Raw genomic sequence first — 15,217 nt, forward strand, 5'->3', positions numbered from 1 at the left:
ATGAATAACTCGTAAGCAAAGCAACAGGATGTATTCGTTCCAAGTTGATTTATGAAAAGTTTCTTATTTTTGTTCAAGTTTAACATGTAGAAATGATATACCGTGAAAAAAAATGTTGAAAGAATTTTATGACAAAAAGCAGAAAGTAAGTTGGTTTTTATCCAACAAAACCTCCTTAAGAATAGAAGATTCGAACAAGAGACCTTGAATTGTTTAATTTAAATGGACGGGTTATCCACTATGTCGGATAGCAATATTGACTTCAATCGCCGCAAATTTATTATTGGGTTAAATTTGTAAAAATCTATGGGCCGTTCAAGTGACTTTCGGTAACAAACACTACATATTGAGGAAGCCCATGATAGGCATGTGGAAACACGTCCTGGTTGACAAATCAATTGAGGAAGCCCGGTCATATATGATTGCCAAACTTGGATTTTCTCCAATACATTACAAAATAGTAAATGATTAATAAATACTATTAGCAGCGACTAAGGAGTCTTTAGCGACGACTTTTGTCGCCGATAAAAGTCAGTTTTTTTGTAGTGAACCCTTTTTAGAACAAGGTTTCAAGAGCTTCCTAGGGCATATATGAGGAAGGCAACCAGGCCTTTTTAGTTCAATGTCCTCATTAGTCTTTTCACCCTGGGAGGAGCCCACATAAGCTTTATTCGGGTCAACCGCGACATGTGGGACCTGAGTTGATGTAGAACTTTTTGCTTGTGATGGAACTGTAATGAGTTGGTTAACCATTTCAAGGACCTCACTCATCTTTGGCCTGGACTTGGGGTTATCAGACAAGCACTTGTTGGCTATAACACACAACTTTCGTGTTGACTCCAGTGGGTAATTACCTTCAAGTCTTGGATCCACGATTTTATGGAATCTTTTTGATCCTAGGTAAGGTTTCACCCATTCTAGAAGCATATGCTCGTTTAAAGGCTGTATCCAGTCCGATCCATGCCTACCCGTGATAAGTTCCAATGGGTGTCTACCCGTGATAAGTTCATACAGAAAAATCCCATAGCACCATACGTCACACTTGGATGCGAAATGGCCTATAGAAACGTACTCGGGAGGTGCATATTGCACAAATCCTGCAATCTGATAACATTACGTCACTAAACATAGATAAAATGCGAAATAAAATCATGTTCTTTTTAATCAATATTAGACACCGTGTTAGCTCAACTTTAGTTATGCGTGACAAATAAAATGCATATCTTATAAAGTAACAAACCTTGGTTGAGATATGAGTGACTCTTCTTCCATCAGGAGCTAGTATATGAGGCACCCCAAAATCTGAAAGTTTAGCATTCCACTGGTCGTCTATAAGAACGTTAGAAGATTTAAAATTCTTGATACTCATCTACAAGAAACCAAAGTTAAAGGGTTGTAAGCACCTTCGTTTATTAACTTCATATTTTTCTTGTTTTGGTCTAGAGGGGACTTAACCATTTCTTTGTGTATATATGTCAAGACGCAAGCAGCATCTTGAGCCACTTTCAGTCTCGTGTTCCATGCGAGAGGCGTTTCTGAATGTGCAGATAAGCAATCTCTCATGCTTCTACTAGCCATATATTCATAGACAAAACACATTCGCGTGCCACTTACACAGTAACCAATTAGTTTGACAAGGTTTGGATGCTCAGCCACCCCAATAACCTTAATCTCTATAACACGCCATCTGTGCCCCTCCTGCAATATAACAATCAAGATTCAAGATCACCTACAAAACCTTTAAACAAATATAAAACACCCTAAAACAAGATCATCCCAAAATGTTAAACTCGAACCGATCGAATTAGAAAGAAAACTAGGGATAAGAGGGTCAAAGCTGAGTTCGTATCATTACTCAACACCCATTAACCAAACAGGTCAACAGATTGCGGTTCAGGAGACTAAATGGTCCAGGGCTAAAAGGGTCTTTTAACTGGACGTGAAGTTTGTTGAAGTCTTTCGCTACATTCAGGGCAGTCCCCAAGAATCGTTTAAGGCCAAGCTAAAGTTTTGGGTTTAGAGTTTAGACTTTAAACTTTGAGACCAAAAACTTTTAGTGGCCAATCCATGAACCATTTACTTACCGATTATAAGTCTTAACCCAGCGGCTTTCGTTCAATTTACCATCAAACCGAATTCCTCTAAATTTTCCCATCGGGCAACTATTGGATTATTTTTTTATTGCACATTATTTTTTATTATGAAATCATTTACTTTTGGATCATTTTTTAGTAGAAGTTGTATGTTGATGGATTTATAGGATGAACTAGTCATTAGCCCGGTTCAACTAGTTGTACCATTTCTAAGCTCGGCCAAGTAAACTTATAAAACCGATTATGAATCAATCAAAGTGCTACCTTAACAAAAATTCAAATAATATACCTCCGATAATCCATCAGCAACCTTGACAGCCACCTGAATCTCATCAAACGGATGCTCCAAACTCTTAACCACACCTTTATATAGACTCCCATAATAACCCTCACCGATCTTCGAATCAGTGCAAAAGTTTTCAGTAGCTTCCTCGAGCTCAGCGAGCGTGAAAACCCTCAGATTTCTTCGTTTCTCGGCCAAATGTGGAACTTGTAGTGTACTTGTTTGAATATCAAAATCTGGATCAGCAGTATGAAAGGTTCCAGTTGTAGTTGATTTTGTTTGAGTTCTGGTTTCATATTCGATCTGTTCGTCTCCGATGGAGAAACATCGGCAATGAAACACCATTTGTGACTTCAAATCATTCACTTGAGAGTTGAAAATGTTAGAATTTGACAATAATATGAAAATGAAAACTTAATAAGTTTTGACTCCGTGGAAACCGGTGGGAACTTGCAACGCGTTTACGCAAGTTGAAATTTCGTTATTCACCAACCAGGTTTTTACTTTTTATCGCGTCAGTTATCTTTTATTCTTTTTTAAAAGTTTTTTTATTTAAAAAAAAATAGGAATTTAATAATTCTAACTGTGACATGTTTTAGACGTTAATAATTCATGCTTATACTTTTACCATGGGCGGAACTCTACATGAGCGATCTCGAGTTTATTTAATGGACTCCTCATCTTCATCTGCTTTAGTAAAAACAAATCATTCTAGAAAGGAAAAACAGTCCTCACAAAATAATAAAATATCTCTACTAACAAGAATTTTTTTTCTTTCGATGTCATAAATCCAAAAGTTTAGCATTCCATTGATCATCTAGAAGAATGTTGGAAGATTAAAAAACTCTTGAAATAATCTACAAAAATCAAAGTTAATGCCTTAATGGTCTAGCTAGTAAGCATCTCCATATATAAAATTATATATTAGCATTTGGGAAAGAGCAGGACTTGGACCTGAAAAGCCGTTTCTTCATATATTAGCATATGTCAAGCCACAAGCAACATGTTGAACCACTTTCATTCTTCTAGTCCACGAGAGAGATGTTTCAGATTTTGCAGATAATCGATATCTCACGCTTCCATAAACCATATATTCATACACTAAAAGCCGTTCATTAGCTTATGAGCAATAACCAATTAGTGTGAAAAGATTTGGATGTTCAACTGCCCCAAGAACATTAATCTCCTTTTCCCACTCATCGTCCCGATCTCTCCAAGTCTAATGACAAGAACCTGCAAAACAGACACCGTGAGCTCATTACGGGAAGGACAAGAGGGGGGTCTTCCCGTAACCACCCTCCGGATTGAGCATAAGTACTATTCCGGTGAAGATAAAGTACTTAGAGTATTTAGAGTAATAGTTGGAAGTGAATGAATACCTCATGGAGATCGTGAAGGTATTTATAGTCGAAGGATGTGGGAATATTATTGGTCCAGCTGTCCTCTTCTAGAAGATGCCTTGGTAACCGCCTGGACACGTGTCATCGTATGACAGGTTGAGCTACATGGCCCATGTGCCTGGTTGTAACAACTTGGACACGTGTCTCCTTATGATATGGCGAGATAATTCTGGCCATGTACACGGTTATAACAACCTGACCACGCGTCTCTTTCCTATTGGCTGATGAATCACGTGCTTTCCACGAGAGGATATTGGTAAATCTTCTTAGAATGAAGTTGGTTAAATACAGCTTGCGTGAGACGCTGCCTTCTGGCTATCCCTGCGGATGAGAATAGTACCCTGCGGATGGCCTCTGAGGGCGTCTAGGTCCTCCCGCACATAATCTCTTAGGATGGATTGTTGTCTTTCCTTCGTCTTGAGTTATGCGGGTGATTTGTATCTCCCGCGGGTGGTTTATGAGGAAATTCCCTCTGACTCGCGGATAGTACTTAAGGGTATTTGGGTCTTTTTGGTTCCCTACCTATATAAGTCCCCCTAGTCCATTGTTTCTTCCGCATGGGTTTTTTATGCGGGTGAAATTTGGACTTAAGATATTTTAGGGGTTTTTGAATTTTGAAGTTTGGTGGAAATATTTTCTTTTGTGTGGTGTGGATAACCCTGTAAAGAGCAGTTTGACAGCTTGCAGGCGCGTGGGCAGACGACGAGACGTTTATGCCAGCTGTCACTGTATACAACTGTTCATTTTTTCGCTTTTTCTAATTTCATGCGTGACGTGGCGCTTTCTAACTGGTTGGTTCCTTTCTCTTTCTTCTGTCGACTTCCCATCACATTTATTGCGATGGGTATAAATAGGGGTGTTAGGCTTTCTTTAGAAGCTTTATCGCCTTTGAATCTTCCTGTTTCCCCTATATTTTTTTGTCAATCATCGTTCAAAATTGCTCGTTGTTCGTCTTTTCTTGCTGAAGTCATGGCCGGAGATAAAAAATCGTCAACGTCTCCAACTAACGATACTGTGGAGGTGAATTGGAGACGGTCCGATTACGAGAAGATTGTCAACGCCTATGGAATTCCGGAAGAATGGGGGCCGGAGTTTCCTGTTTCAGGATCCGTAGCTAGTACACCTCCGGCTGGCAAAATGGCAGTTTATGCCGAGTTCTTTTCTCATGGGAATCTTTGGTTTTCGATAACCAAGTTTCTCATGAATATACTTAGTGCCTACGGGATTCATCTTTCCCAGGAGCATCTGTTTGGACTCATGCGGATTCGACATTTCGAATTCGTATGTAGAGCGCATGGGATGATTCCCCGCGTTGATCGATTCCCGACTTTTTATCGGATGAACAATCGTGGCGGGTGGTTCAATTGCACCTCCATCCCAAAGAGGGTCATTGGGACCGAGCCTCCCCGTAGTACGCATGATTGGAGAACAAAATTCTTTTGGATCTCCACGAGCGTTGTTCCTACTACCATGGTTCGGCGTCCATCCAACAAGGCGCTACCGGATGTCATTACGGCGTCACACGAGGGCCAGGAATGGTTTCGGGTGTTAATGAAGATGCCCGCACCCATGTGTGTCATCCCTAAGGAGGCACTGGTGTGGGCCGGTATGAGCCGTTTGTGGCCATATCCGGAGTTAGAGCCCTTTTTCCAAAACGTGGATGAAAGTAAGTCTTTCATATTTTTACGATTTTCATTAATTTTGTTTTGTGGTATTTTGTTTAATCTCTACTACTTATGTTTTCAGGCGAAGGGTTAATGTTGAATGCCCTTCTGGATGATATGGTTTTTCCGCAGAAACGCATCCGCGATGCGAAGGACTTGCCTATCTTGGACAAAACTCGAAACAGCTTCCTCTTCCCCATTAAGGTGTGCGCCGAACCGATAGCCTTGGAGGCTATTTTTTAGATAGGTGTGTACGTTCTTGACCCTTGTCCTTTAAATACCATTACCTCTGATGGGGTGATTGTACTCTTGTCTTCGAGCGACGAGTCATAATCCCAGGAAGAGTGTGATTCTGGCGCTACTTTTGAGATTTCATCCCTCACGCGTGTACTGACAGAGTTGGAGCGGAAGAAGAGACAACAATCTTCCAAGGCAAGTGACGCGGAGACTAGTCATGCAGATACCGAGAACGAATCCGCTAAGAAAAAACACCGGACTAACCGCCTGAAGAAGCAAAAAATCAGCCTTGCTGATCGAGTTAATGAGATTTCCAGTAAGTCTACGCGGAAACGTTTCTTTAACTTACAGTTTTTATTCAACTTTTCTTTAACTTCTTCCTTTGTTTCTTGCAGAGCCAAGTGGAGCTGCTGGTGAGGGTGTGTCTTCCTTGAAGCCACTAACGCTGCCTCCTGAGATGGAGAAGTTGCCCTCACCACCACCAGAAACAGAGAAGGCGCCCTAGCCACCGCCAACGACAGATGGGTCACCTAGTATTACTATGTCCGATGATATATCTGGTTCCAAGGGGAAGGAACCGGTGCAAGATATTGAGGACTCAGTGAATCAAGATGCGCCACATTTTTCACCATCTCACTTGTTGTTTCCTTCAACTCCTCTTCCGGCAGGTGAAGGGGAGGCATCCCATTCCCAACCCTTGATGCCTGACTATTATGGAATGGGGAACCAGGTGAAGATGATCTCCTGTATATCCCGCACTGGACTCTGGCACATGGGTCCAGTTTTTCTGATCCTGACGTTTGTGCAGAGTTTGTCACTCGCGGGGTACCGCCTGCTGAGTGCGCTTTCCAGCGCGGGCGCCCCCGTCAAGATCTCGCCCAGAACTTTAACTCTGTCCTGGCCAACACTGTAGCCAGCGGACAGGAAATCTTGCGAGAGTGGCGGTCGATGGGGGAGAGATGGGGCGAAATGTCCCGAGCCACGGACACGAGGCAGAGTCCTAGCTGCGGAAGGAACGAGCGGGACTAATGGAGCAGAGGGCTGCGGACATGCAGGCCGCGTATGATGCTCTTCTGAAGGCCCATGAAGACGCGGAAGCCCGTGCAGCCAAATATTTAGAAGTCAACAAGAGTATGGCTGACGGGCATCACGAGTTGCAAGAAAGAACAACACGGGTTGAGGAGGAACGACGATGGCTCTTAGATGAAGGCCTTGCGTTGGTATGTTACTCCCTTTCTCCCATTAGCATTTCTTTTTAATTTTGGTTATGCTATTGATATTTACGAGTGTTTTCGTCTTAATAGGTCATCAAGCATATTAAAGAAGGGCCCGAGTTGACAGATAGTTTAGCTATCTTGCTCAACACATCTTCTTAATTTGGCCGCCTAACTGGCTTCGAGGATGGGTTGGAATATGCTCATGTTGGTCGTTTAGTTGAGGAGCACCCGCTGCATGGCCTTAATGTTAAGACGGAATATGGTATGCGCCTTAACGAGTATGACAATCTTTCATTTCCTCTTCAGGACATGTTACCAGAGTTCGCATCAGCGGGTGACGGCGTGTACCGCCTGAAGGAGTATTTATAAGAATCAAAGGATTACATTCAAATTATGAAACAATCAAAGTTAATTACAACTTAATCAAACAAATCAGAATCACCATGAACAGATAGAGAGAGAGATTGATTGAAACAAGAACTGGATTATATTCAAATTAAGAAACAATGAAAGATAATTACAACATAATCAAACAAACTAGAAACACCAAGAAAAGAGAGAAATTGAAACAATAACTAAATTACATTCAAATTAAGAAACCGCAAGTACTTACATTCAAATCCGAAGTTAGTCGTGAGTTGGAGAGAGAGGAGTTTTTAAACTTGGTTGCAAACTCATGAATATTTTTTGAATTTCAAATTCAAGATCGAAACTAAAAGTAGGGTTTTTTTAGTTGAATGAATGATTAATGTATGAGATGAGTAGCATAACTAAGGCACGATAGGATGTTCGTAGGGGTATTTTGAGTATTTTGAGGATTGATGGGGGCATTTTGGGTATTGGTGGCTTAAGAAGAAGTGGTGGTGGTGGTGGTAGTGAGGGGTTCTGGTCGTTGGTAGTCATCGGCTAAATGAACAGGTCAGGTCGGATCGGATGTGGAGAAAAGAAGGTGAGCTGTGTTTGGCTCGATTAGGACAACTTTTTCTTATATATATAGTTTTTGTGTGTGTGTGGGTCCTCCCATTGGGTTGGGTTGGGGTTGGGGTTGGGCTTGATATGTTGTTGTTAGAGGAATGTGGGCTAAGAAGGTTAAATGGATGACAAGAGGTAGGTAGGGCTGACATATCTCGTACACGATAAGACACAAACCTGTTAACGCCAAGTATGCACGATAAATAAAGTTAACCATATGCATAGAACTATATTCGGGACTTAAAAGAGGGTTCAATTTTGGTACCTTAAGAGATAACTATCCCCCGTTGTAGGCGACGAAGTCAAGTCTGATGGGAAGGGGGTGGCGTCGCTGAAGAGTGTGCGAGGAGGCAGACCTGAGATGTGGCAGTGTTGTTACTATCAAGATGTAGTAAATAAAAATTCAAAGAATAAATAATTTTTTACCTTCCAAGACCATCGATTCTAACAATGAAAGAACAAAACAACACCATGAGATCTTATAACAGAAGCGTAGATCACACAAATACAGCATCATGACATAGACTTGTGGGTTGCAACAAAAGATACTCACTGAAGCCTTTAACAACTAGATCCCATAACTAATTAAAGTAAAAACTGATTTGGTATCATGCAGTTTTTATAACTAAAAAAAAGGTTCCTTTTTATTTTCTAACGTAAGAAGTCATTTTAAATATCGACTCGAAAGCAAGATGCCAAACGTTTAAACGAGTTAATATACGCGGTGTTCATCATCCTCTTAACCCTAGATATAAAATACACAGTCTTCCTTGATATAACCTTATCCACATTCCCAGCTAGCCACCATCAGATTAAAGAGTCAAGAGTGAGTGAGAGGCCGACGACGATGACAAGGTGTTGCGACAACGGTTTCGATTGAGGTAAAAATCTGAAGATGTTAGTCTCCAAAATTCGGTTGTATACTACCTATATTAGTGACACTTGATGTTTAATACCGGTAATTTTGAGGTTGTTAGCGGTGGTGGCGGGTATTTTCGATGAATGATTTTATAACACTTTTAATATGTAAACAGAGTATATTTTATGATATGCACACAAGACATATTAGCCAATGAATGAATGTCATAGATATAATATAACGCTCGTCAATACACTTAGCAAACGCTTGGAGCTGCATGTCATAATCATAAATATAATTATCGACTATATGCTTGGATAATTGTCAAAAATGATAATCAAAGAAGAGTTTAACCAGATTGATTAAATCGAAAATACTAATTGAAGAACACAGCTACTTTGTCTTTAACACACAAGTCATCAATATGATGATCTGAACACAAAATAGAGAAGATCTAACGAGCCACGATAATTGAACAGGATGAACAATATCAAACCCTAGAACAATCTAACAACCCGTAACAACTTTTTGAGAGAGAGAGAGTACAAGTGTTCTATCTCATAATAATACACCAAAACTTTTTTTATATAATGGCTGAACATAAGCAGAATATGACCAGACGGATCAGCAACAATTTGACTATTTGACCAGCAATATCTACAAGCCCAGTAAGCCCACTGCAATCTACAAGCCCAATCAGCATCCAATGTCCAGCAGCCCAAATATCAACTACAGCCCATGTAAAAATACAACATTGAATTGAATTAGAAATTTATAACTCTGTTATTTTTAACAATAATACAACTTCATTTAAAATACTCCCATAAACAATATTGTACGTTTTCAAGACTATAATAGTACCATGGTTAAGTCTATGTGTAAAACATTCTCGTTTACCGAGTCAATAATTCTTTTAGGCATAGGTTATTTACACACCATATAGGTTATTTGGACACCATGTGCGTCTATACGACTCGTATAGGGGCTATACGAGTTGTATAGGTGAAAATTTTGTCCTTTTGTGTTAGAGAGTGTCATGTGTTTGAAGCCTATACGGTTTGTATATGGTCTATACGGCCCGGATAGAATGGAAAAGTTGTCATCTGTACATTAATAAGTCATGTGAGGGCTATACGACTCGTATAACCTCTATACAAACCGTATATAGTTCTTAATTAACACACCATAGGGGTGGTATTTGAATATAACGACCCTTCTTTTATTCATATGGATAATTACCAAAGTATTGGTATAGTTAACTCAAATAAACAAGTTGTACATATATGTAATTGTACTAAACTGAAACGACTAATTAATTAGCACAGGTATATATGTATACACACATATATATTCTACATATACACACCACGTTTATTTAGGATGAGGATTGAGTACATGTATACATATTAATCTTTGGAGGTCTTCTTGTGAAACGAATATGTTTATATACTTGACATTCATCTAATTCTGAATTATATATGTAGATATCTTCGTAAGAATATAAGCATAGACGACACATGTTTGAGACGTAGACATAATCTATAAGACGATCAAATTTCTATTAATTTTACATATGCTTATACAAACAGTGAGACAAAACAATAACTAGCATATCAAAGGTAGCTTATTTATCCTCTAATAGTATACAATCAAACGAATATTGGCTGGTCACAAAATCTTAACAGATCGTTCAAGCTCAACCACATGTGTAATGACGTACTCTAATACAAGATACTTATGTTACGTTACTTGTTAGGATTATCTTGATGCTTATACAAATACGATAACAAGCTCATATCTCGCTACATTTAATAAACATGCATAAGGACCGAGGTGAGTTTCACGACCCCTTTTCTTTTTACTGATTTGCAAACTCGAGGGAAACATACTCAAACTTATTTGAAAACATACATGAATGTATATTTGTTTAACATGCCTGAACTCATTTAAGACGATAACCAGAGAACAAGACATCCGATCTTTATGTGAACATGCGTGAACGCAGCCCTCAGGTGATCTTGGACCACAGATATACTATAACCATTAACTTTGGACTTAGCCGAGGATTATATGAATAGTGCTTTTGGGACCGACCACCCCACTCAGGGTTAGTCGCGCTAACCACATAATCCGCATGGTCGTCTGGGTGCATTGTGTTGGAAGTAATTTCGGACTCCAAGTCACAAGTTGGTAAACTTGAGGGACCAATGCTGACAAGCTAGTCATAGTTGGTTGTGTTTCCTAATTACGTTATGTTTCCTAATTGTATTGTATTTATAATAGGTAATGTCTTTGATAGCAAGTTATGTCACTCTTATATAAACATGTCATGGTTAGGCATTATAGAATGTGGTGTGAGATATAACCGAGTTAGGGTTCATCTAGAGACACACACACGAGATGTAACCGAGTTAGGGTTCATCAAGAGTCAAACCGAGTTAGGGTTTGATAGTTTGTAATCAGTTTTTGAGTTAGATTTTCTGGTTAATATAAACGAGAGTTATTCGTTTAATTCTTGTCTGATTATCGATCCGGGACTTGAATTGGTATCAGATCCAAGTTCAAGAAATCGATAATCAAGTTAATTTTGATTGGCGATGAGGTAGATCAACGGTACAGTGATCAGTGGCGAGCGGTGAATTGAGGAGGAGCTGTCACTTGCACATATCGGAACCAAGTTGGGTTTCCGAATCGGGTTCTTTTTGTTAAAGCAGATCAGTAGGACTTGTTAGTTACGGCGGCGGAATTACGGTTCTTCTGGCATTGGCCAGTGGCTGCAGGTCAGGCAGAATTGTGGCAATGTTCTTACTTGTCTGGTGGCTGCTATAGAAGAACAAGAAGGATTTCGTTGATTGGGATTTGTTGCATGCAAAGGGTTTTAATCCGATTGTGAAGCAGGAGCATCGAATCGAAAAAAGAGTCCACAAAAGTCAACAGTATTTGGAGTTTTTTACTAAAGTAGGGGATGTGAAAAATTTAATTACCAAAATAGGTAATTTCTAAACTATTTACCAAAATAGTTTTTTTTTATTAAAATACTAAATTCACTATGAATATTGAATACACCTTCCTCCCTCAACCTATGAAATAATTCACTGTTCGGCACCTTCAATTTTTCCGGCGATATGCTCACTCACCATCACCCATTTCACAGCTTTGTCTTCTTGGCTTTTTTTTATGAGATAGACATTATTTTGGTCTGAAGTTGCAGGTTTATTTCCGATGATGGTGAACTCGATTGGTGGTGGTTTGGTGCATTGGGGTTGCTACGGTAGAAACTGGCCAATTAGGGTCGGTTGGTTGTGTTTGGCGCATTAGTTCAGAAGATAGTTGGTCACCGGATATATAGTCGCCGGAAAACCGTGGGTTTGGTTATGACCATAAAAGATTGTCGGAATCAATGTAAAATTTCATTTCTGGTAGTGTAGTAGCTTCATAAGGTTGCACAACGAAGAAAGAGTAGGATAATGGTATGATTTAGTGGTGGTGGGCGATCACTTCGTCGGAAAATTTAAGCTCACCGGTAACAATGGAAGATTTCATAAGTTGAGATAGGAAGAACAGACATGACCATGGTTTGTGAAGTTAATTTTTATTTTTTTTTATTTTTAATAAAAGAAGTGGTGGGTCCTTTAGTCAATCCAACCCATTTTGGTAAATAATTTAGAAATCACTCATTTTGGTAATTACTTTCTCCCAATCCCCCATTTTGATAAAAAAACTCCAGTATTTGTCTTGAGGATTTTGCACAGGTCACGAAAAAAAAAGGTGGTTTATTCTTTTACAAGGAATTTAGAAGAAAATAACTTGGTTTGTTTTTTTTCTTTTGTGGTTGAAGTAGTTTGGTATAGCCATGGAACGCTAAGGTTTTTTATTTGGGTTCGACAAGCGGGTCTAATTCAGGGTTTTAAGTTTATTTATTTGGATTGGACGAGTCGGTTAAAATTCATAGTTTGTTTTTCTTTGGGTTGAACGAGTAAGGTTCGATTCAGAATTTGTACGGATTAAACGAGTTGTGTTTTTAACCAAGGTTTTGATTTGAAGTATGTGCTCGTGTTTTGATCGGGAACAAAAGAAGATCAAGAAGATTGATGTTCGCACGATTAGATGACCGGGATTGCACCCAAAGGAGTGGTTATGCTAGTTCATACGACCGATGGAATGGTCGGGGACAGGGTCATAGAGGTAGTCGAGTTCGGGGGAGCCGAAGAACACATCTATGGATCAAGAGAAGTTCCGAAGAGATCAAGGCCAAGATGGTTGCAGAAAACCAAGAAGGTCAAGTTCATGGGTCAAATCAAAAGGGGCAAAAGAGACATGCTCGAAGTTGAAGATTCACCTATTTCGAGTCAGAAATTAGGGGGTGATTGTTGGAAGTAATTTCGGACTCCAAGTCACAAGTTGGTGAACTTGAGGGACCAATGTTGACAAGCTGGTCATAGTTGGTTGTGTTTTCTAATTACGTTATGTTTCCTAATTGTATTGTATTTATAATAGGTAATGTCTTGGATAGCAAGTTATGTTAGTCCTATATAAACATGTCATGGTTAGGCATTATAGAATGTGGTGTGAGATGTAACCGAGTTAGGGTTCATCAAGAGTCAAACCGAGTTAGGGTTAGATAGTTTGTAATCAGTTTTTGAGTTAGATTTTATGGTTAATATAAACGAGAGTTATTCGTTTAATTCGTGTCTGATTATCGATCCGGGACTTGACATTGTAATCTAACGTTTTACCGTGATGGCACGGTGTTGGGCAAATCATTGACAGATTTAGGCTTGGTTATAGGCTCATGTGACAACATATTAATTTGTAGATTTAGCTATACGAGAGATCAGCATATTAATTTGTAAATTTGAAAGATGATAATTTAGAGATTTGCCGGAACGACGAGTTTAACATATGAAGCCTAAATAAAAGAAAGTCTTGGATTAAAAAGTTGTCTTAAAAGTCTTTAAGTAAAATACATGTTGAGAAAAGTAAACAGTTTAAGTTCAAGGTTTAAAATGTAACTATTTAAGAATTTATAATAATAACCCTTTAAAAATGTAAGTTTGCTCGAAATCGGGTTAAAGTATCTAATTTTAATATTTACTTAACCTATGTTAAGTAATAAGGTGGGAAAAAAGCAAAAATGCAAGTTCCTTTGGAATAAAGATACTAAAACGTGTCTTTAACGAGTGTTCGGGTTGTTGGTTCAGGTCTTGATAATTGGTCAAACCCAACGTCAACTTTCCAAAATAATGAATGTCATGAGATAACTCAATAAAACTTAATAAGACTTAACCAAGTATGTAATTATATTGTTTTAGAACTAACAACGCACGTTAAGCGAGTGTTCGGTTTTGTCGGTCCAAACTTTGTTATGAGAACAAGTTGGATCCAACATTTCCAAGTACTTAGGAAAATAATTAAAATCAGTTTGTAAACTATTTTTAAAGAAATATACAAGTCTTGATAGCTAAAAACACACTTGTGTGTCTTAAGCGAGTAAGAATTGGTTTAGTTCGGTTTGGTTCGGTTTCCATCTCTCAAATAGTTCATTGATGGTCTCCACATGCACAAATATCCAAGAACTTGAATAATAATTTATAAATGAAGAAACTTAAGTTTTACAACCAAAAAGTTAACAATAAAGTCTTTAAACACAAGTTCGATTTTGGTTCGGTTTCCATCTCTCAAATAGTTCATTGATGGTCTCCACATGCCCAAATATCAAAGAGCTAGTAAAAATGATTTTAAAAACTAAAATCTAGCATTAAACATGTTTAAACAACTATTTTAACAAAACTAGTAAGCAAAAGTTCGGTTTCCGGTCTAGAGCTATTTATGGTTGAACCGAGGCTAGACTCTTAGATCCCATAACCATGGAACTTGTAAATATGACAAACAAACTAAAATGAGCAGAAGTTAAGCATGGTTAGTATGTATAAACAAGTTATATAAGGGCATGTTTGGGATTGCTTCTTTTTTTTGTTTTTTGCTCTTTGGAGAGGCAAAATGTCATTTGGTGCTTTTAGGTGCTTTTGGAGGGGCATTTTGGACATTTTGCCTCTCCAAAGGCAAAAAGCAAAAAAAAGAAGCAATCCCAAACACCCACTAAGTATATATATATATATATATATATATATATATATATATATATATATATATATCAAGGACACGAAGTCCTTCATGAAGCCTTGTCTTACAAGGTCCGAAACCTCACCGATCGGAACCGGAGAAGTAACTACAAAAGGTAACAAGGGATATTATATTATATATATGTTGTGCCACCATAATCAAGTGTTAGTAAAGTTAGATGAACAAGTTAGAATGAAAGACTATGGTTAGTTTGACTTGGAAAGTCAAACTACTAATAATATGAAGAACAACCTTTGAATCTTAAGAATTGAGAGAGAAGTTGGAGTAAGAGCAAGAGTAAAATGAAGAATATGGGTGTTTATACATAGGGTAAGGGTCAAAGCTTCTTTGCAAGGTTCTCTTTCATGT

The 15,217-nt window shown here is 38.6% G+C and overlaps 1 protein-coding gene across 1 annotated transcript; it reads right to left on the reverse strand.

Annotated features, from left to right (window-relative positions):
- Window positions 1-513: 513 nt before the first annotated feature.
- On the reverse strand, window positions 514-2,721 carry LOC143545358 (serine/threonine-protein kinase PCRK1-like). The gene is made up of 4 exons (XM_077037264.1): window positions 2,383-2,721; window positions 1,456-1,698; window positions 1,241-1,369; window positions 514-1,104 (listed from the first exon to the last, which is right to left on the reverse strand). Exons 1-4 carry the CDS (start codon window positions 2,719-2,721, stop codon window positions 532-534), a joined length of 1,284 nt encoding a protein of 427 aa, XP_076893379.1. The 3' UTR covers window positions 514-531.
- Between the last annotated feature and the right edge of the window lie 12,496 nt (window positions 2,722-15,217).

This window comes from Bidens hawaiensis, unplaced genomic scaffold (genome assembly GCF_021521415.1).
Source record: "Bidens hawaiensis isolate Kalapana, Puna unplaced genomic scaffold, B.hawaiensis_p1.1 tig00013942_1, whole genome shotgun sequence".
NCBI classification, from domain to species: Eukaryota; Viridiplantae; Streptophyta; class Magnoliopsida; order Asterales; family Asteraceae; genus Bidens; species Bidens hawaiensis.